Source organism: Apis cerana, linkage group LG5 (genome assembly GCF_029169275.1).
Source record: "Apis cerana isolate GH-2021 linkage group LG5, AcerK_1.0, whole genome shotgun sequence".
Classification (NCBI taxonomy): domain Eukaryota; kingdom Metazoa; phylum Arthropoda; class Insecta; order Hymenoptera; family Apidae; genus Apis; species Apis cerana.
Genome location: NC_083856.1, coordinates 11,630,080 through 11,654,731, shown reverse-complemented (window position 1 = coordinate 11,654,731; position 24,652 = coordinate 11,630,080). Strand labels below are relative to the sequence as shown.

The window sequence follows — 24,652 nt, the reverse complement described above, 5'->3', positions numbered from 1 at the left end:
TAAAAAAAAATGTATATAAGAAGTTCTAGAATTAATAAACTCTAGTTTCTTTTTCTTTATATATTGTTTATTATAAATCAACAATTACATTAAATGTACATATAAAAACATAAATGAAAATAATTTAACATGGCAAAAACTATCTATTATGAACAAATTGACATATATTATTCTAAAAATTATTATAATTGTTATTATATTAAGATTAATAAAATTTGTAGATATTTCAGAGTATATTAAATATAATGTGCAATTTTCAATTATTTTATAATATTTTATATTATAAATTCTCTCTTTCTCTCTCTCTCTCTTTTCCCTTGTTTTCCTCTCTCATCTATATAATGTATTTATAAATTTTTATTATATTATTTTAATTCTTCTCTTAAAAAAACATGATAAATGTAATTTAAAAAAAATAGAATATTATATTTATTTTAAAATGAATTTAAAAATTTTTTATTAATATTATTTACTTATAATAAAAATAATAATGCATAATTATTTTTTTATATCAAAGATTATTGAATATAAATGCCTCAGAATATTTAATAAAAAAACACTCTTTTTATTTAATTGTTCGATAATACAGAAAATAAAAGAAAATAATTTATTAATTAGAAATATATATATTGTATGTACATATATATTTATATATATATATTATATACATATACATATGTATATATATATATACACATATGAATATTATATGCATCACGTTGGCGGTACTGTAATTTGCGCCTTAATATTTAGCTTTTGGAGCCTAGTGCCATCTACAATAATAATAAATTCTAACCTTAATAATTTAAAATATTTACTTATTAAAAGATCTTATTATTCTAATTAAATATATTAAACATATTTTATCATTAAAAATATATTAATTCAGTATGATAAAAAGAAATATTGTTTAATATAAAACAAATGATACAGTGTAGGCGGTTTTCCACGCATGATTTTTCCCGCCCTTTCCACTAGCAGACATTTTATTGGGGGGGTAAAAAGAAACGCTTCAAAACATAAAAGGTTGATGCTGATTGGCTTACTTTTTGCGGCTTATCTGAAATAAGCCAATGGTAATACAGATTTTCCCCATACACTTTCATATGCCGCACAAGTGGCGTGGGGTCGCGATATTCGAAGCTGAGAATCCTTTTAGCTGTAGAGGATCGTTCAGGTAAGAAAAATCCAAATATTTTTCTTTTCGAGTGTTGACAGATTTCAGCGACCAATAATTGATTAATAAGCTATCATCATAGTATGATACACGTAATACGAGCAATTATTTAGTGAAGTGCTACTGTGTTGCATACTGTGCATATACCTTTTATTTCTACCAGCCGTCATAGCAAATGGCTGCCCAGAGATGTGTTTAGCAGGAAGGTTCTCGTGTACTTTGTTATCATTATATATAGATATGTGAAGAAATATCGTGTGACAATTTTTGCTGTCGTGAAAACATAGATACTCTAGATTTATAATGTAAAATGTGGCGTGGCCTATGTCATGAGTGTTTCGTCATAAATCAACCGTCAAGGCTATAACCCGCGTATGTTCAGTCTCTGTTTGGCTACTTGCGCCATGCATTGGCATATATGGGATCTTGTACTATAGTAGTCGTCATAGTTTTATAATGTATAATTTGATGTTTAATGTTTAAATTATGATAATAATCATAGTGCGGTTGGAAAATTTGGAAAAAATAAGAAGGAGTTTTAGTCATTAGTTTGTTATCCATGACGTAGTTTACAATATATTATAGTGCTTTTGATTTCCCGCTCACATCCAATTCTCTATTCTATTAAAGTCATATGCATGATCGATAATGATATATTCATGTTCTATTTTATTTTATATGATAATATGAATTCAGTGCATTTATCGTTAAATCGTTTGCATTATTTATAGTAATCGAATTTATTAATATTGAAAGAAGAAAAAGTGAGTGTTATGCATAGTATGTTTACACGTAAGCGTCTTTTAAACATCGTTTAAGTATCTGTTTTTATTCTGTATGCTATATCATCAACGAAACCTATATTCTGTACGAAGTGCCAAAATAATTTTGCCTTCTTTCTTTTTTTAATTAATATTGCATTTGTAATTCTAAAATATATTTTTATTAGTCTCTGAAATTTGTCAATATTATTTATCTTTTACATATCTAATATAAATATAATATTCTAGTTTATTATATATATTGAAACATATGAAGTTGATTATATATAAAATGGTGGGAATATAATCAATGTACGGAAGACATGTTTGCAATACGCAAACGTCACTGTACTTGTGTGTGCGTAATATGAGCTTACATACAGTCTAGTAAAGATGTATATGTGATATTATACTTATTCGTCTCTTTTGCTTATATTCACAACACGTTATCACAACTTTTTTTTTTAAGATATATATATATTTTTTACATTCATTAATATGTGCTTGGATATATTAGAATTGTCGTTCATTGAGTTGCGATTTCTGTAATTAAAATATTAGTATTTTTCAAATATTATTATATCTATATTTAAACATCTGATAGAAAATTATCAGTAATATTTTTATAAATATATAGATTAACTTTAATTATATTTATTTAAATTTTCATAAATATTTTTATATTCTTTTTATATATAATTTTTTTATATATAAAATAATTAAGAGTTTGTATATTTCTTAAATAATTTTTTAAATTTAATTAATCTATAATTTTTTAGAAATATAATAAAAGATGTTGATAATTATTTTGAAAGATATTATCTTTCTATTAAATATTTTTATTTAAATAATGAACTAGAAGTGAGATTTAGATTTATAAATTTCATGCTTTCTTAATATAAACAAAAAATGTTCGATATTGTTTGAGTTTAGAGGCTTTAATTTGATTTTTTTTTTATAATAAAAACTAAATCATTTTATATTAAAGTTATACATTATTATCATAGTAAAAAATATAAAATAAAACAATTATGATACATAAGTAATCAATTTATGTTGCAATTATATATAATTAATATTTTAAAGTATTATTATATGTTATATATCATCTAAAAAAAAATATATAATGTATAATAAATTTACATATACAAAATTCATATATAGCATGTAATATCATGAAATCAAGAACAAACCAGTTGTTCGATTTTATGTATATTTGCCGTATTATATTATATCTAGATACGGATAATATTACCACCATCTATATAAATAATCATGTTTTATAATATGAATACATTTATTATTAAGTCAATATAAAAAATATTAATCAATGTCGGAAAAATGTGAAAAATAATTATAGATAGATTGTGCACTATGTTCTCGATATAGCTCTTATTTCTTTGTGTCATAGTAAATATGTGTATCATTTTACAATTCTTAATATAATATTTTTCAACAATTACTATGCTAAAATTCAAAACTTAAAATATATTCTTTCGTTAATATAATTATTACATATTTTATTATTATATAGTATAAACTTTATTGGTATTGTTTATAGAATAATGATCGTACAATGATATTATAATCACTTTAAAAAAAAATACATTTTTGGAGAAATATATTGATATAAATGACAAAATAATTATCCGGTTTATTTTTCGAATTTTGCTTTAAGATAGGAAACAATACAAATTAGTTTCTTGTATGTATATGATTAATTATATAAACATTGAATTTTATTATCATTATCCTATTATTTCATTACATTTACATGATGTTAATGTAAATGTAATATGTCAATGTAATATAAAACATTATTGTATTGTACGATACTATACGATACAGTATCTCTATATGTAACGTGTATTAATAATCGATTATCGAGTATCAACATTTAACCAATGTTTATATACTATAAAACTTTTGTGTGGCTACTATTAATACTTTGCTTACGTGATTAAAGTTATATAAATTTTACATAAATTTTTTACAAAAAACAATGTTGTATTATCTAATATATACTCTCAATGAAAATAAAAAATATTTTAATTAAATTTTACATAATAGTAAAAATATTATTTTTTGCAGTTTTTATTATATATTTTTTTTCCATATTTATTAATTTTGTCACTTAATTTTTGATAATCTTTAAATATAATTATCGTATACATGTATTCGTATAAAAGAACGCTAAATCTCACATATAGAAAAATTTTAAATATAATCAATTCTATATAAAAATACTAAGCAAATTACAAAATTATTCTACACACATTCTTATTGACGTCAAGTAATTTTTATTCTGAAAAGGTTAATCCTTTCATTTGAATATGAGTTTTTTATTTAAAAAAATTGCAATTTCATCTTCAATTTTGTAAACATAAATTTTTAAAATAATTCAATTCAAATGTTTTTTTTATTCATCCAATATTTTATAACATATTTATAAAAAAATAAAAGTACATGATAAAGATTCATCTTATTACTTATTTTTTAATGGCACGATAAATTTTAGATATTTTACTTCAATATTTCACTCTTTCGAAACATACTATCTTTGCTACATCGTAATTATTATACTGCTATAAGACATACTTTCATATTCCCGTGGACCATTGACCCACATAAGAGTTCCTGATACTTCCTAATTGACGGTGTACATCTGTTCGAAGATTGTAGTTTTAAATTAATTTAATATTTTAACTGTTTCGAAGATTATTAACCTGGATTATTAAATTTTTTTAACAGAAAATTGAATTACTTGCTTGTAATAATATTCTAAATGTTTTTATGTTGCATCATATTTTGAAATATTTTTGAAGAATCATTATTAATTTCAATAATTATATTTCATTATTTGATTTCTTAGCAAAAAGATATAAACATAATCCATGTGTTTTTATAAAAATATAAAAAATATAACTCTAATAATAAATATATTTGTGAACTTTTGAAAAAAATGACAATATTTTTAGTTTTGAAAAAAATGTAAATATTTCAATAATATAAAAGACTTTCTTTCATCGAAATTATATCTATTCGAAGAAATTTTATACAAAGCAATATAAGTCATTGTTTACAATCTCTTTTGTACATCAATTTCCCATTTAGTTGTTACTTGTTTGACTAGTTTTATTTGGGCAAGTATTATTGCAGTCAGGTATGTGGGTGAAGTTAGGAGAATTTTTTTTATGATAATTGCTATAACTAATATCTTACATACCTACCTTTACGGCGTCAATATGTTTACTTCTTAAAGAATGCCATTAAAATAAATTCTCTTTTATATATACTCTGAAAAATATTGATAGATTTTAAAATAATAAATTTTGATGAAATTGTTTATATAAACCAAAATAAAGTTCATCGTAATATGAATTATAAATATTATTTTAATAATAATTCATCTAAATTTTTTGCAGATAAATTTTACATATAATTTAAGATATTCAACTAATATCAAATCAAGTTAAATAATTCATTATAATTTAATTTTTAAATGTTTATTCATATAAATTTTTATATAAATTATGAAATTAGTGTAACATTCTATTCTATTTAACATTCTATTCTATTTCTATTTCTATAAAATTTATTATTTTCAATCTGTTAAATCTTTTTAATTTTTTATTTTATTTTTGTATTTAATATTTATATATTTGATATTATGACATAGATTATTATATATATAGATATAATAACATAGATTATTATATATATAGATGTATACAAATATATATAGATATATATTCAATTAACTTCTACTTTGTTTATGAATTAAATATTTTTTATTTTTTATTATATTTTTTATTAATATTTTTTTATTATTAAAATTAGTAAAATTTTCTTTATTAAAATATAATACTCATATTTATTCATATAGAATGAAATTTTTAAAATTTATATCCAAATAAAAAATCTGTTTTGTAAACATTTTACATATGTATAAAAAAATTCATTATATATTGCATATATTATTAAAATATTTCATATTGTTTGATGATATATATGAATATTTTAAAAAAGATAAATATCTAAAACTATGAAATTAAGTTCAGCTTAGGCATAATACGTAGTATCGTTGCATAACGTTTTGTGAAATGTTTTCGTATAACTCCAATTTTTAAAGTGTTGTCATTTTAAAAAAAATATATATATATATAACTTTCAAATTATCTTCACATAGAAACATTTAATAGATATTTTTAAAAACATCATAATTGATACGATCATTTTATGAAATATTTTTTACTTTTTATTTGTTGGATTTTTTTTTCTTTTTTAATTTAATATTGAAGATTTAGTCTATAAAAATATTTCACTTAAATTATAACGAAACGCAAGAGCAGTTTCAAATATAGGAATAATAAAATTGAAAGTGATCTTGCGTAATTCTGACAGGCACGTTCAACGTTATACGTATACTATGTGTAGCTCGCAATTACCATTTATTCGATGTCAAGAAAAAACAGAAAAAGGTTGTATATATAGATGTATATAGATAAATTCGTTTTTTATATATATTAAAATATATATATTTATATATGTATATATGTTTGCATTGGAAAAGTAAATGAAAAAGGATATTAAATATTTCATATTGTTTCTTTATACAGGTGCATTGGATAAATGTAAATATAACACTCTTGCACACATGGCATGAAATATGTACATATGTATACGTATACATACGTTTGGCATTGGTCCATAGATATATCATATTCCTTTTCTTACGCCAAATTACAATAAAATTTCGAATCGCATGTTTAAAGTTATGATATATAATTAAATATAAAAATATTTTGATTAAAATAATAAAATTAATAAAATTAATCAATAATATACTGTCAAAAATTGTTTAATTTGCGTTAAAACGAATAGAAATATGATTTATTTTTTATTTTTGTCAAACAATTTTGTTATTTTTTTTTTTTATGAAATGAATATTTAATTGAATATATATACACGTATATATACATATATATATATCAATTAAATGTAATTCATTTGAGATAAAAATTACTAATAATGAATTTAAATAAATCAATATATCATTGACAAAGTGTATTTAAGATATTTATATAAATATTATATATTCTAGTATTTATATAATTTATATGGATATATGTATATTTACATTTATATTAATAGAAATATACAAGATATTCATTATATTTTTATAAAAAATTATAATTTATTATTTTTTATAATTTTAAAATACAATGAAAAATCTTAAATAAACTTATAATGTTTCTTATTAATTAATATTTAGATTTATAATTATATTTAGAACATATACAAATAATATTGTATATTATGTATATATATTATATATATACTTTAAAAATGATATATTGAGTCTTGAATTAAATTAAATGTTACTTAAATATATTTTTAATCTCGAAATCTTAAAAAAAATTTCATATTCTATAAAAGCAATGAATATTTGTTATGAAATATCTATTTCTCATTATAAATATTCTATTTTTTTTTTTTAATTCATATCAATGGATTTACAAATATTTACATTAAATACATTAAGATAATTTAAATTGATATACTAATGCGAGCTCAGCAAATTATACATATTTATTTACATGTATGAATACGTTATTTACATGTGAACATTCATTTTTACTATTTTTAAACTTTATATATATTCAAATTGATATAAAATTTTATAAATATATTAATATAAATATCTTTTATATTTTCTTTAAAATATTATATATTTTTTTCAACTATATTTATTAATTACTTACTTTTTATATTTATTGTATAAAAAAAAATATATTTTTATTTTAAAATATTACTATTTTCAAATTGCAATTTTCAAAATGTTTTGGTATAAAATAAAATTGCATTCGATTATTTTTTCATTCTGACAGTCTTTCGGAATCGAGAGAGATCGGTTTGTTTCGGATGGAATCGACTTGCTTCGGTCGAACAAACATCGCGGTACCAACACGAGTTGAGAATTTGAAGCCAGGACTCTCGTTGCTTGCTGTGCCTTTTCTCTTTCATCATATGTTTCTTTTTCCCTCTCTCTTTCTCCTTCCTTTCATCATCAATGCCTCTCTTTTTCTTACCATTCCACCATTTCCCTTGTTCACCATGCCCCTTCTTGCATTCGTTCGTTACGTTGCCTAGCCCTGGGAATGCGCGGTCCCTGTTCCTCTCTGTTTCTCCAATGTACTTGTTTGCTCGCTCACTCCTTCGATTTCTCTCTCTCGTTCCATCTCTGTTTCACTCGCTCATGCGTCTTATTGACCCGGACCCGGTTCTCTTCTCCTCTCTCTCTCTCTCTCTCTCTCTCTCTCTCTCTCTCTCTCTCTCTCTCGATTTGCCGGGTTACCTCCAACTCACCCGCCTCTTGATTGGGGGTTGAGTGGGAAGAAAGGAAGCCCGACGTAGAAATCCTATGATATATATTTTCATTTTGTCTTGTTCACGATTTTAAAAAAAATTGGAATTCCAAAACCTTGCGCAATTTATGTTGTTTCTTACATGTTAAAAATTTCTTATGGAATTCGTTTAATAATATTTGTTGCACAATTTGTTCCCACGAATTATTTTCATATTAATAGATTTGATTTTTCTTCTGATAAGTTAGAAATTATGGAAAATGTGTTGGCCATGAGGTATAAGTTTATAGAATATATACTAGAAATTATTCCATATATAATATTACATTTTATATACCGTTTGAAGCTTAAAATATGTACTTGTAAAATATTACATTGTAACCATACTTTTCAAAATAACATTTAAAGTAATGAAAAAATTTAAGATATTGAAAAATTTATTTACTATTATATTTATTATTATTATGTTTTATAGAAATATAATTTAATATGAAATATTGTTAGAATTATTTATTATATTTTATCTTAAGAAATCAATTGAAAAAGTATATTTAAATTCTAATTATTAATAAAGTATCATAAATTAATAAGATTTTAGATTTTTTTTCAATAAGTTTCAGGAAAAAATACAAGTAAGAAAAGAAATGTTTAAGTTGAAGTATATTTATTAATTAATAATATTGCTTTCATAATGATTCGTTATTACACTTATACATTTTCTATGAACATTTCATAGTTCTAAATGAGATGTATACAAACATAATTTTATTCAGTTAAAGGAAATTATAAAAGATTTCTTTATATCTTGTTTTTATTCAAATTTTAAAAGTCCTTCTATATCGACTGAGAAGTGACATGAAGGAAGAATTCTTCGGTCGGTAAAGCCGACTTGACACGCAGGAAAAAGGGTGCGCGAAAAGCAGGAAGTACCAATGTGGAGCAAATTCCAGTGACCGTAGCAGTGTAACGAAACTAAGAAGGGTAAAAAAAGGCGCGAGAAGAAAGAGCGCACGGCGACAAGTCAGAGTTGGTGTGTCTTCCTCTCCCTTTCGCTCTCTTTCTCTGCCTAAAAGTTGACCTCGAGTTTCAAGGGTAGAGAAGGGTTTGCAGTCGTTTGCCCCTCTACCTTACCGGGGACTACGAGCCATGGCTCTCGAATTCTCTACGAACGGAAGAGAGAAAGCGACGTTGCCTTGATGTCAGTAGTGGTAGACTCCCGCCATCCCCACCATGGTTGAAATGTAGTTCGATTGGTTGGTGTACTCGGGTTTTCCTTTGTGAGCGGGCGGGTGAAAGCGTGGCTTGGCAACGTTGCATGAGTTCGCCGGCGTCCGCTGGAAGGAAGGCTAAGCTCGTGCGCGTGGAAAAAAGATAGAGAAACGTGGAGAAAGAGACAAACAGACAAGTAGTGAGTGAGACTTCGGATCGGAGTGGAAGGGGACCAGATTGGAGAAAGAGAAAGAGAGAATATACAAGCGTCCATCCAGCCCGTCCTCGCCAGGTTCGCCCTCTGTGTGTGCGGCATCGCGTGTAGAGTCGGTGGCGAGAGAAGCAATCCGCGCGTAAGCTTCTCCATGTGAAAAAGCTATTACGCGTTCTACTACCACTGTGCAATTGCCAGCGTCGGTGTGTATATACACGTAAAAGAAGCATTGCGTCTCTACGCGAGCGTGGTGTCGCATAGAGCGTAATTAGCACCGTGTGTATGAGCAAGTAAAGAAGAGACGTCACGTTTTCAAGGAAGAAAAGGGCAATATACATATTTTTTACGTAACGGAAATGATAGTGTAGGCATAAATGAATGAAGATACATATTTATATTTAACACTTATCGGTGTCTACGAAAAGAAACATTGTGTCTCTCAAATGAAAGGTTCCATGAGTATTTAGGGGAGGGAAGAAAAGAGAAAGAGAACGGAGAGCAGAGACAGAGAAAGAGGGAGAAAAAGAGAGACGGATAGACGCACTGTATCTGTCGATGGTGGGGAGACAGAGGGAAAAAGAAAGAGCTAGAAGGGGAGAGAGAGCGCCCTCCCCTACCCACCCGCCCGCTCTCCTCCTCTACCCGCCATACCTACTCACGGAGCTAACGAACGGTTGAGCGTAGCGTCGAGTAGACCGCATCCCAAGTATAACGTACGTATTCACGAGGACCTCATCTATACATCGTGGAAAAAGCGTGTATGAAGCCGCCTGTGCTACCAGGAGTACTAGTAGTGATCGTGTAGTGTGCCGGCTGGACAAGAGAAACGTGGTGTGACAGTGAGAGCACGGTAGCGCGTGCGGTGCGTGTCGCGATACACGACGGTCACAAACAGGACTCCATACGAATGTGAGGGTGCGTATATGTATGTGTATGTCTGTGGACACCTTCTCGTAAGAGCAAGCGAGCGAGTGCGTGCGCGCGCGCGCAGCGTTCGCGTGCGTATGTGTGCATGTTCTGTATGAGGGAGACAGAGGAGCGTATGTGTGGTGCGTGAGTGCGTGTCGTGTAATTTCTTCGTGCATCCTTCTTTTCCTTGTTGGTGGTACCGCTTGGTAAACGAGGCCGAAGTGACAGACAGACCATCCGCGTGTACGATATGTCGGAACACCACCGCGTTGCCGGTGGCTGGGGCACAGCGAGCCCAGGAAGCCGCGAGGATGCCTCCGGTGGTACCGCCTGGTGGCCTTCGGGTTTAAACACTGTATCAGCCGAACAACAACAGCAACAACAGCAGCAACAGCAACAACAACAAAATTTACATCAACATCTGATGAATCAACAACAGCAGCAGTTAACGCAACAACAGCAAGCACAGCAACAGCATCATCAGGATATCGTTAGGAGTACCGCTGCGGCTACCCAGCAGCTTTTCTCCTACAAGATGGCCTCCAGCTTTCAGAACCCAGCCACCACGGGCACACAGTCGAATCCCGTCTCGACATCTACGCCGGTTGGCTCCTGCATGAGGGGAGGCTATGATTATAGATTAGGAACGGGGCCCGGAACAGGCGGAGGTGTACCTGGTACACCTTCCGCACCACCGCCTGGCGTACAGTGGTGGTACCCAGGTGGAGTTATGGACGCCGGACAAAACAACCTGCATCAGCAATTGCAGGGCCAACAACAGCAGCAGCACCTCTCGCCCATTACCACACAAACGTCCACGCCCCCCGTTATGTCCCCGGTATGTTGCGACCACGATCGACCCCCTTTATGCTTCCTTTTTTTCTCATTATTGCCTGCTTTTCAATTTTATATTCTTAATTTATCACCCTATGTATTACATATATTTATGTATATTTTTCGCTTATTTCTATTTGCGCGGGATTCTTTTATGCACCTGAAAGAAAAACGCCTGATTCCTATCAAATCTCTTGCATTGCTTTTTAACCAATAGGTTTATATTTATAATTCTAACTTATTAAAATATGTTGTGGTTTCTTTTATAACGTTGCATCTTTGTTGTATTTCGTTCTCCGATTATTTTTTTTTCTTTTGTAGATAAAATGAAAAATTTATTAATAATTAAAATATTAGCAATTTTAATATTTAAAATTTTTTTGAAATTTTATCTTAAACATACGATATATATAGATTAATTAATTATAGTAAGTCTTAATTTTATTATCTTTTTATTCATTTTGGGAAATTGATTAATTAATTTCGGCTAGCTGGGCAAGCATCAGTATTTCATTTTTTTTTTAATTTAAATGAAAAAAAAGAAGTGAAACAGCGAGTATAATTACAGTAATTGTAATAACACGTGACTGAACTTCAATTTCTCCTTAACTATAAGTAATATCTTCATAAAGACATGCTTTAATATAATTCTAAGAATTTTGAACTCTTGTTATTCTTTGTTCGGTTATAGTAGTTTATGTGATCATCATTTGTCATAGTTTGACTCAAATAATGTTTTGAATCATTATGTTTTTAACTATGTTATCGAGTTATTTACTTTGTTATTGTTATTAAGAAAAAGAAATTGTAATAATAATGCAAAGAACAATAAAATTATTTAATTTATTTTTAAATTATTAATAATCAGAAAAATAAAAACGATACACTTAAAAATATTTTATCAAATACTTATTTTCATAAATTTCAATTTTTTTGTAGCTTTATTAAATTCTAATACATCATTACTTTGACACAAAGATATTAGTTTTAGATCTATACTTAGAAGAGAATGATAATTAAGTTAATCATTAATTCGATTTGTGTTCAAAAAGTCTTAATAACCATTTCTATCGTGCTTTCGTATTATCGTCTGCGTTTCATCCTGACTCGCGTCTCTTGCCCCACCGACCGTTGTCCGCTATTGATTCCGGGTTTCGTGCGGCCTTCTTCGTACGTACGTTCGTACAGCGGCTCTTGCCATGCCGGTTTCCTTCTTTTTTCGATTCCTTTGATTGAAATATTTTAGACATTCATGATTGGAAATAAAAATTCTAATTAATTATTATTCTTTTGTTAAAATTAAAAGTAATTATTATTTTCAAATCATTTTATATTCTAAAGTAAAAATTTGTAAAGGAACTTCGAAATTTTTAAATATTTTCTTCTTCATTTTATTCAGTTTTTTTATTAAATATAATCGATTATTTTTTTTATAAAATAATGTTTTTTTCATTAATCATACATATCGACAAAAAACGAAAAATTTTCATTTTTCTGAAAAGAAAAATGAAAATTCAATATTTGATATTTTTTTATTAATATTTATATTAATAAAAAATAATATAATATAAAATAATATAATAAATTATATAATAAATTTAAAGAAAAAATTTTTAATTCATAACTATATCTTTTTAATGCAGAGACGCTATTTTTTAATTAGTCGATTTGGTTATTAAACACCAAATTTCAAGAATCTTATTTTTCACAGATTACGAACTTTATTTAAAACTTTTTCTTTTTATTCGTATATTTGTTATTAATAAGCAAATAATTTCAGATAATCGTATTTTCGAATTATATATTTTCGATATATTTCTATTTGAATTGATTTTTTGAATTCATATTTAAAGGTCATATTTCAATTCGCTTTATTTATTTATAATGAAAAAAAGATATTTAAATGGATATTTATTTCTTTTATTAAAAATTAAACTTTAAATTAAATTAAAAATTAAACTTTAAATTAAATTTAAAATTAAAATTAAAATTTTTCATAAACGAAAATATATTTTTTTAATTTTTTCTATATTTTTTTTATTTGAAAAAAAGAAAAAATAATTCTATTTTTCAATAATTTTGAAATTAAAAATTATTTGTATATTATTTTTTTTAAATTTTTGTTTTATTAAATTTTATTGTAATTATTTAGATATATTGTTATAATTTTTTATATAATTATTTTAAGATTTAAAAAAAAAATGAAAGATATTTGATCTTACAATCCTTCTTTGACAATTTAAGATTTATTTCAATTTTAATAAATTTGAAATTGGATTTATATATCTTAGAATTTTGAAATAGTTTTATCGCATTTTGTTTTATTTACTTAAATTAATATTTTAATATTAATTTATAATTATTCAAAATTAAAAACATTATATTATTGTTTATCTTATATGTTATTGTAAGTGCACAATATATTTTTTTAAATTTTTAATTATTTTTTACTTAATGTTCTATAATTAGTTCAATCATTGTCTTTACCAATTTCAATAATTTTTACTTTATATTTATGTTCTAGTCTAATCAAAGATAAAATGCGCGTGTTTAGTTCAATTTAATATCTATACGTATTTTTTAATCGCAAAATTAATGATTAGTTAATTTATAAATTATATAGTTTATAAATTATTTAAAATTATAAATTATATAGTTTATAAATTATTTAAACTAAAGCAAAAAAAAAAAAGAAAAAATATTAGATTGTTTCCAATTGCAATCTTTCTTTGCGTGCATCATTAGCCATAGAACTATTTGTATAAGAGTAGAAATAGATGTCAATATAGTGTCAATATATATGTTATCACATAATCAAGAAGAAAACATAGTCTTATAATAAATTTAAATTTGTGAAAAAATATAATAAAAAAGTATAATATAAAAATATTAATAAATAATTGATATTGTTTTATCGAATATATATGCGATGCATTAGAATCAGATTTTTATTGTTGTACTCAAAGTAAATTTATAATATATTAATATATTGTCAATGTTCTAGTTGAACATTTCATTCATAAAACCTACAAGAAGAAAAATCATTATTAAAATTTATTATACAAATTATTTTAATCTGTTTATTGAATTAATCTTAATATTGAAGACATATTGTTAAGAATATCTTTATTCAAAAATTTTCAGCTTTTTCAATATTCCAATAAAAAGTAATCAATATTGTGAAGCATGAAAACGTATTTGGAGCAAAATTAAAAGCGGAGCTCGAATGAAAGTTAAGATTAAAGTGTCTGTATCTATCAAGCGAAGAGAAAGTCAGAAAGTTGTCCGAAAATTTAAGATTATTGCGATATAGAAGTAAACGGAAGAAATAAATTTTTTCTTCGGAACAAGATATTAAATATCATTATTAAAGAAAATCTCTTTTATTTTTCTTTTCGAATCAAAGTTGAAATACGCACATGTTTAAAAAAATCATAAAAATTTAAGAAATGTATAGTTAAAAAATATATTTTATATTTTTTTACTGGAGTTTTAGAAATTTTGAAATTTCTTTTAAATTTATAATCTAAGGATTTTTCATAATTCATTTCGTTGAATTTTGCAGAAATTTCAAGAGTTAACATTTTGTAGGTTATACTGAATATATGTATTTTGATATTGGAGAATAACCAATTCAATTTTATATTATATCTGAAATATTTAAAAAAATACTAATTATACACTCTCATATGAATTAAAAATTATAATAAATTTTAATTCCAATTTGATTTAAAAATTTTTCTATAAAGTAGAATATGATTAAATAGAAGGTATATCAATATAATTAGAAACGATACTAGCATTTATTTAAAGATAAAAAGATATTTCTAATTTTTAAAATGGTTGATTAAATTTCTACTTTTTAAAATACTCTATTAAAATTTACTGTTTTATGTTGTAATATATTTTAATTAAAATAATATAAATTTTTGAACTTTTGAATTTTTGAATTTTAAATCAAATTAAATTAATATCAATGAGAGAAATTGTATATTTATATTATTTGATAAATTGTGATTAATTTTTATATTTCTTACATGAAAATTATACATATTTATTTTACATGAAAATTTATTCTTTAACTAAATTTTTATTTCGTTATATTATCACTAAAAAATAAAATAAAAATTTATCATATTAGCTGCTGAATTATGTTAAATATATAAAATTAAATTTCATTTTATATAAAATCATTCGAATAAATGTTATATTTTAGTTTCATAGATATTTTTAGAATAGTTAATTTTAATTTTATATTCCGAAAAAAATTAAAATTGCACTTTAAAATTTTTTGGAATATTTCTAAAATTAATTTTTTTTTATTTTTTTGTTAAAATTCTTATGAAAATTATATATATTCTCTGATCTTTTCTTTTTCTTTAATATATTCGAGTAGTTATTTCATCGATTCGAAGACATTGTATTGATTCTGATTGATAGTTTATTGATTAACTAATACAGATATAATTTACACAATAAAAAATTATTTGAAATGCTAATTAGTTACATAATTTTAAACTGGAAAAATGTTTCAATGATTTAAATTAAAAATGAATTTTTATGATTAAATAAATAATATTTTATAAATAAAAAAAATTTATAAATAAAATTAATTTAGTTTGTTTTACTTGGTCTCTTTTATTTGACATTTTATGTGATTTTCTTTATTTACGAATAATAAAAAAGATAAAATTGAAAATTTTATACATAAATTTCTTTAATCATTAAAATTTAAAGAAATATATAAATAAATGCATAAAGATAAATTATTTTTAACTATTGATTGAAATTAAAATTAAAATAAAAAAAAGATTTTTTATAAAATAATGAATAATAATAATGTGATATAGAAAAAAAATAAAAATACATTATTTTAAAGATAGAGAAATAAAAAATTGCAAGATATCAAAAATAAACTTTTTTATTAAAATTTTAATATTTCAATATATTTTGTTTATTTTTTTTTGTATTCAAATTATCTGAAGTATTTTTTTCTATAATTTATATCAATTAGATTCGATGATTGAACTAAACTCTAATATTAAACAGATGGGATAGGTATCAATTTCTATTTGACCGTACGGATAAATGTTTGTTAGATATATACACATAGTAACATGCAATCTAAAAGTAATTTTAGTTGATGCCGAAAACACGATCTCATTTAATGAAGTTTGTACATCAGTGTTCATTACGAATATTATGTTCGCAAAATTTTAACTTTCTTATACTTTTTCATTCGTTTCGAAAATTTTTTCATATGTTCTCTTTATTATTATATAAATTATCTTTTTTTAATATTATAATTATTGACTTAGTATATCTTCATATGTGATAAAATTAAATTATGTACATATAAATTATTTTCATTTATTTGTTTTTTTTTGTTTTTAATTATCTATTTTTATTTTGTATGAATTTGAATGAGATTTATGTAACTTATTACAATAATTATTTTTCATAATTATTGATAATATATTTATACATATTTTTTATATTATTTATAAGTTACTGTCAGTATTATAAATTATTTATAAGTACAAATTGTGTAATTTTAAAATATTTTAAAAAAGAAAAAGATTTTATTTTTTTTTTAATAAATATGTTAAATCAAATATATTTTAAGAAATTCTATTTAAGTCTATTTATATAAAATGAGAATGTTACAAGTTTTCATATTTAATGTTAAATGTTTTTTTTATTTAGAATTACAAGAATTGTAAGAAAGTTTAAAATAATTTTGAAATAATAACATAGTGTTGTTAATAATAATATACTTCTATTCTGTTTAGTTTGATAATAATTGTTTAATTATTTGGGTTTGAAAACATCTATAATAATAAATATATTCTTATCATATAATTATATGATATATGAATAATTTAAAATATTAACTTTGAACAAAATATTATTTTGATAAATATTTGTTATCTGTATATAAAATATAATAAATGTTATTTTTCATAAAAAAAAGTAACAGATATATATTAGTAAGATAATATTATCTGTTACTTTTTTTATCTAAGATTTATCTAGAACAATTTGATAAATTATAAACTTATATGAAAGAATTTTATTTTTTTAGAATAGAATCTTAACTACCTAGCTTCTAGAATTATAACGTAGCTGCACGCAATATATTATGCGCCTAGTATTATTTTAGTCTGTACGAAGCAATATGCTTTATATATAGGGAAGAAATCTGATTAGAAATAAATTATTTTATCTTTCAGAATTCGAATATTAGAAATAGAGTAATCATTGACAATATAGTGCACGTTATAGTAGTAAACTAACATAAATCATATATGTAGATGCGCCTTTGTACGAACTAATTATCCGATAAAATTTTAAAAAATATATTTCCTCAAAAATACAATTTTACAAATGACTTTTAATCTCTATTTAAGCATTTAACAATTTATATATATACATATATGTACATATATGTGAAGTTAAAAATAATTAAAAATTATATTATAATATATATAATTATATTAAAATATAAAACATAAAAAATAAAAACAAAGAAAATTATGGAAAAATATAAAACTTTAAAATATAAAATTTTGAATCAATATATCATTTTTACAATGATGAATTAATATCTTTGCAAGAGAAAGAAAAAAATTTTTTAATCTTTTTGTTTTATTCAATGTAAAACATAAATAAATTTCCTTTTTTTTTTCTCCATTTTTTTTTCTTGTTTTTGGAAAATATCTTTTAAACGAGGGACATTGATTGTTACATTGAGTTTTTAATAATTATATCCTTTGATTATTTCATTACAGCACCAGATACAACAGTTATCGCAACAACAAAATAATCTTCAGCAAAATAACGCTCAGAGTTTACAACAGCGAGACAATATGCCGAGAGGAAAAGATTCAAAGCCAAGGGGACGGATGACCGCATATGCGTTCTTCGTACAAACGTGTCGACAGGAACATAAAAAGAAACACCCCGAGGAAAAGATTGTCTTTCGGGAATTTTCTAAAAAGTGTGCAATGAGGTGGAAGGTAAGAAATATTACGATGTTTTTTTATAATTTTTTGTTTAATTTAATTAAAGAATTATCCGATTAATTGATTTTTATCAACTTCTAAAATATGAATACTTAATTACATTAATTAAATATTAATTAAAGATATCAAATTAGTCACAGTAATTCTTAGTTATTTTTTTAATTATTTATTAATATTTTCTTTTTTTTAATCTCAAATATTTTTAACATACATTATTGTTATAAATAAATAATCATAATGCTAACAAGAATTGATGATAGATTACAGATTGTAAAGATATAATTTTATACAAAAAAAATGACATTTTAAAAACTTTCAGTCAAATTAAAATATATATTTCTGATAAGATAATTCTATGTATAATCTTTTAAAATATAAGTAATCTTCATTATAATTAGTTTGTTAAACATGTTTCAGGAAATAATAATAGTTTCTGGTGTTGTTCGCCGGAGTAAAAGTGTAACTAATTTAAGTAGTAATTTACAGTTAACTGACCTCATCTGGAGTTATTATGCGTTGATTTCTTTGAAGATAACTTACCCGTATCTTTTCATATAGTATAAGACAAACTCTTAACAGAATCATTTCAAATACAAGATTTTATAAACTTGAAAAACGAAATTATTTACAATTATTGGAAAATATTTTAATTAATGAGAGAAAAAGAAAAGAAGAGAATATTTTATATAAGAATAAAATTAAATGCTATTTTTTTTTATAAAAATGCAATACTTGAACATTTATTTTAGTAATTGAACATTTATTTTACTAATAAATAGAATTCTTATTTAATCGATATTAATCGAATTATATTAAAATATAATTTTTATAAAATATTATGATTATAAAATTTGCGTTCAATACATGCTTGAATATGTGAACCTTACCTAAATTCTAGTCAGAAAACTAGTTTTGACATGATCTGATCAAGAACATTCGGATTAACGGTTAATCATATACCTATGATCTTGTCACGACTAAGATTAAAACTAAGACCGGTTTACAACTCGTTGTTTCTTAGATTTTGTCCCTTATATATAACAAATATTATGTCAAAAAGCTAATAATGTGTTATTCACACGTGTATCCTTTAGCCTGCCAAATTCTATACTCAATATTTTTCTTTTTATAAATAAAAATAGTAATAATAATAATACATTAAAATATATAATATAAATTTTTATTAATAATTATTCAATAATAAAAAAATAATAACATTATTGATTTTTATTAAATTTTTAAAAAATTTAAAAAGTTAAAAATATTAAAATATATTGATTCGAATTGATTTATTTTATTTAAAAAAATTTTTCGTAATAATTATTACGATTATTAACTAATTGTTGATAAAAATTTATAAAAACGCATGTATAGATATATATTGAAATATATATATATTTTACTTTGTACTAAAAAAAGAAATGTATTTTTTGTTCACAAGTTCTACAAATGTGAAATGTCATTTTGAACAGGTACTCTTCTAACATCTGGTCATTCTACCTTTTGAAAAGGGAGACTTTCTTTTAAACTATAGACCAGATGGTATTCAAAATTAAAGATATTGATTTTTATTATCTTATTAAAATAATTACATCAATTGTAAAATTCAAAAATTTAAAAATATATAATATAATTTTATAATTTTATAATATAATTAAATTATTTTCTAATTATATCTGATTATAATGTATCATATAATTATAATAATACAATGAAAAAGAAATTTTTATTTGATAATTTTTATTAAATATTTTTCAAATGATAATGTATGATAATTATAAATAAAAAAAATAATTTAAAAAATTTAATATATATATAGTATATAAATTTAGTATATATATGTATTTTATTAATATTTTTTATATATTAAAGTTAATTATGATATTATACATTATTACACACATATAATATATGATATATGATATATTTACAATTTTCAAAATATTGAATGAATAGATTTATAGGTCAATATTTAGTACTGTTATAAATATAATTATTTTATATATATATTTTGAAATCAAAAGAAAATATTCTTATATTTATAATTAAATATTTACTATATGTTTGTAGACTATGTCAGATAAAGAAAAGAAACGTTTTCATGAAATGGCAGAAAAAGATAAAAAAAGATATGATGCAGAAATGCAAAATTATACACCACCAAAAGGAGAAAGTAAAGGCAGAGGCAAAAAGCGCAAACACATTAAAGATCATAATGCTCCTAAAAGATCACTGTAAGTAAATATGATTTAAATATAATTTCTTTTTCTTAATAATATTATATAAATTAAATATAATATATTTTTTGTATATATATATATATATATATATTTAATTTTTAATTATTTATTATTTATTTTTATATATATAAAAATGTAATTTAAAAAATCATATTTATCATATCATTAAACCATATTTTATCTTATAGATCTGCATTTTTCTGGTTCTGTAATGACGAACGTGGAAAAGTAAAAATGCTAAATCCTGAATTTGGTGTAGGTGATATTGCTAAGGAACTTGGTAAAAAATGGTCAGATGCAGATCCTGAAACCAAATCTAAATATGAGGCTATGGCAGAAAAGGATAAGGCTCGATATGAAAGAGTATATATAATATATTTGATTTAAAAATATTTTTAAATTATTCATTTGAAAATATTTATTTTAAATCATTTATTTATAAATATGTTGTATTTAGGAAATGACTGCGTACAAAAAGAAAATGAAAGATGGTGCACCTGTAGTAGGAGTTCCAGCAAATACTGTAAAAAGTGACAGTGAAGAAGAATATAAAGAAGATGATGAATAGCGGATGCACGACAAAATTTCATCTATCACCCCGTGTCCTTGATCCTGAAAGCATACCTCACCTACTGTACGTACCATTGATCTTAGCGTGAGCGTACTTACACCACTAGGAAAACAAATAACTAATCACCAGTCCCTGATTATTTACAATAATAATTAAATACCCGCGATTATAATAATTATTTTAAAATTGTATGTATGACAGATGTGAGAGAAGATCGTATGAATGATATTTGTATTTTAACATATTGATAGTAACATGTAAAATGGCGTAGGATAGCAGAATGAAAAGATATGGTGCCCACTTTCTATCAGGTGGAAGGCGCAGGGGCTCAATTATTGTTGACATTGTGTCCAAACTATGTTAAAAATTGACTTAGTTATAAGGATACGGCGGCTCCATAGTTGGGCGGTATCATTCGTTCATGGCGAAAACAGTTCGATTTTATCAGTTCAGTTCATTCGCTGCCAGTGTAAGAAGACTTATTGTATATCCTTGTACAGAAGATTTCTTTAAATCAAATATGTCGCAGGTGGGGCATGGGGCTGCTTTGTATGAATGTAATTGATTTAACTATGTGTCGTATAGTTGTAAGTATTAGGATAAGTATATATTTTATGCAACTTCGATTCTACATCTGCGTCAATATGTGATAGTTTCCACAAACAATGTATTCTAAACCATGAGATTGAGCCTTATAGCTTATAAGTAATTGAAATCGAAACAAAATATCTAATTCACAAGTTTATGAAATCAAAATTGGGACGATAACCCAGCCATGGAGCAGTGGTATTGTAAAGTACTATTGTAAAAGCTATGTAAGTGTGAATAACTTCTATTCGCAAGAAAGTGGAGCATAAAAACAGTTCAATTTATTTTATATAATTGATGAAAAACTTTGCTTTTATGTTATCTTAGTCATATAATTTCAATTTTTTTATAATCGTATGAAATAATGAATTTTTGTTCTTATCGAAATTAATGACAGTCGTTAAAGACAAACTAAAATAGAATTTTGAGTTTTAACAAATTGAAGTAGTCCCTGCCCTTACCATCGTTATTCTCCCTCTCATATTCATTTTCCAATAAAATAAATACGTTAAAATCCTTTCAGAATCGTGTGATTCCGTTCATCATTTAAGAAAGTAAGAAATAAGGCGTGTCTTGTATTGCCTCGAGTCATCTGGTGTACAGCAGGCTGTATTATAATAAATTATTGTGGTTTCTTGTAATATTAACATTCCTAGATCCTAGTATGTACAGAACTTAATCATTGAGATTAGAGTCAACTGTGTAAAAAGCATACCAAAAAAAAAAAAAACAGGCTAAGTAATGCAAATATAAATTTCGTGGCCAAGATTGGTATGCAAAATGAATATACAAGAGGCTTCTTTACAGTCAGACTGACTTGCACCTTGATTTGGCTCAGCAGTACTACTTTTTGACATAAAAGCTTTTCATCTCCCCTGGCACATTGTCATATAATGGATAATTATGTGATTATATAAGCAAGAACCTGTTCTAGAGGGAGCTAGAGGACGAATACTGTAAAATATGAAATTGTAATATTTTAATACTGATTTGCAGATGTGCATAATTTTAACATAGCTGGTTAAAATGAATTGTACTGATACAAAAATATCCATTTGATGGAGATAATTAATAAAACAGATATTGAAAATTATGGCAGAATTTTCTGTGTTATTATAGGGGAATTATAACAGTTACAAAAGAAATGTTTGTTTTGTATATCTCTTAGGATAAATAAACTTTTAAAAAAATATATGAATATGTTTCTGCTATTCTCCAAACCTGTTTTTAAACATATATGTATATGTATAAAATATTTGATTTTTAAAACATTATTAGACTTAAAATACCAACCAATTTATATACATTTATATAAAAATAAGTACATATATGTGTTATCTTTATTTATTTATGACAAAATATTATTTTTTACTGCTTTCTTATATAGAATATATTCATTTTATATATTTGTATTAGTACTAATTATATAAAAATTAGCAATTATTCTGAAATTAAAAGTAATGTATTAATTTATTGAATGTTATATATATTACATGTTTCAGCATAAAAGAATGTCATTGTATTTTATAGATTCAAATAAGTTTTTATTATAGATATAAGTATTATTATAGATTATAAATGTACTATTGACATAATATTTCAAATAAATTATTGTTACATTTAACATAAATTTTCTTTATTCGTAACGTGCTAAAACAATTTATTATTTCATATTTATAATTCAGTAATGTGTTTAATACTTTAGTAAATATATTGAATAACATTTATTTCGTTTTTAATTTTTATATAATATTATAACTAAAAAAAATAAAATTTTTTATTGCATTTAATTAAAAAATTAAATATTCAAATAATTATAAGAAAATGTTAACCTAAATATTTATTAATATTATTAATATATTATAAACATTATATGTTATTATTAATTATAAATATGTATCCAATTTAAACTATTAGAAATATAGTTAGATTTAACAACAGATATAATATAAACATATATATATTTTAAAAGTATATAAAAAGTATATATATTATATTGAATATGAATGTGCATGAACACGCGCGCGCGTGCGTACACGTGCAATGTACATATTATATGTATTTATAACCATTCTATGATATATGAAATTTATATTAATTTAAGAATGATATTATTAAAAATAATTATAAAACAATATTATATTAATAATATTAAAAGTCATAAATAATTTATGAAAATATACAAAAATTTATAATCATATTTAGATATAACATATATATATATATATATATATATATATATATATATATAAAACTGTATAAATATATTTTAGCTATAGAATTTTTATAATCTTATTATCTTTTATAATCTTTATTTTTGATATCATATATTAAGATTTCAAATTAAGTTGAATGAATAAAATAATTAATAATTAATTTTTATTTAATATTTAGATAAATATTATAATAATTGCATGAAAATACAAGATTTTTTAATCTATATGTTTATTTTTATATTATTAAATATTTATAAATTTGTAAAAGTAAAATTGTAAAAGTAAAATATAATATAATAATATATGTCAATAAAAATATCGTAACTATTTTTATATCGAGTGAATTTACAAGTCAATGCAAAATAAAATTAAAAATATATGTAATATTTTTAAGAATGTATTGTGTGTATAATTAAAAAAATTTTAATATTATTATTTAATAAATATTATTATTTATATTATATTTGTAACTATATATTATTAAAATATTTTATATTTTTTTTTTATGAAATTAGAAATAAAAGAAAAAAAGATTAAATT

The 24,652-nt window shown here is 23.6% G+C and overlaps 1 protein-coding gene across 1 annotated transcript; it reads left to right on the top strand.

The window, feature by feature from the left end:
• Nucleotides 1–1,103: 1,103 nt before the first annotated feature.
• LOC107997831 (high mobility group protein DSP1) lies at nucleotides 1,104–23,088 on the top strand. Its single transcript, XM_062075325.1, has 6 exons — nucleotides 1,104–1,177; nucleotides 9,136–11,476; nucleotides 18,264–18,491; nucleotides 20,568–20,731; nucleotides 20,926–21,100; nucleotides 21,195–23,088. Exons 2-6 carry the CDS (start codon nucleotides 10,889–10,891, stop codon nucleotides 21,303–21,305), a joined length of 1,266 nt encoding a protein of 421 aa, XP_061931309.1. The 5' UTR covers nucleotides 1,104–1,177; nucleotides 9,136–10,888; the 3' UTR covers nucleotides 21,306–23,088.
• The last annotated feature ends 1,564 nt before the right edge of the window (nucleotides 23,089–24,652 follow it).

Bases quoted from the DNA above. Each gene is read 5' to 3' on its own strand.
- LOC107997831 (XM_062075325.1), top strand. From the start codon at position 10,889: ATGTCGGAACACCACCGCGTTGCCGGTGGCTGGGGCACAGCGAGCCCA. The intron at 11,477-18,263 runs GTATGTTGCGAC...ATTTCATTACAG, and splicing joins CGCCCCCCGTTATGTCCCCG to CACCAGATACAACAGTTATC. The intron at 21,101-21,194 runs GTATATATAATA...TGTTGTATTTAG, and splicing joins ATAAGGCTCGATATGAAAGA to GAAATGACTGCGTACAAAAA.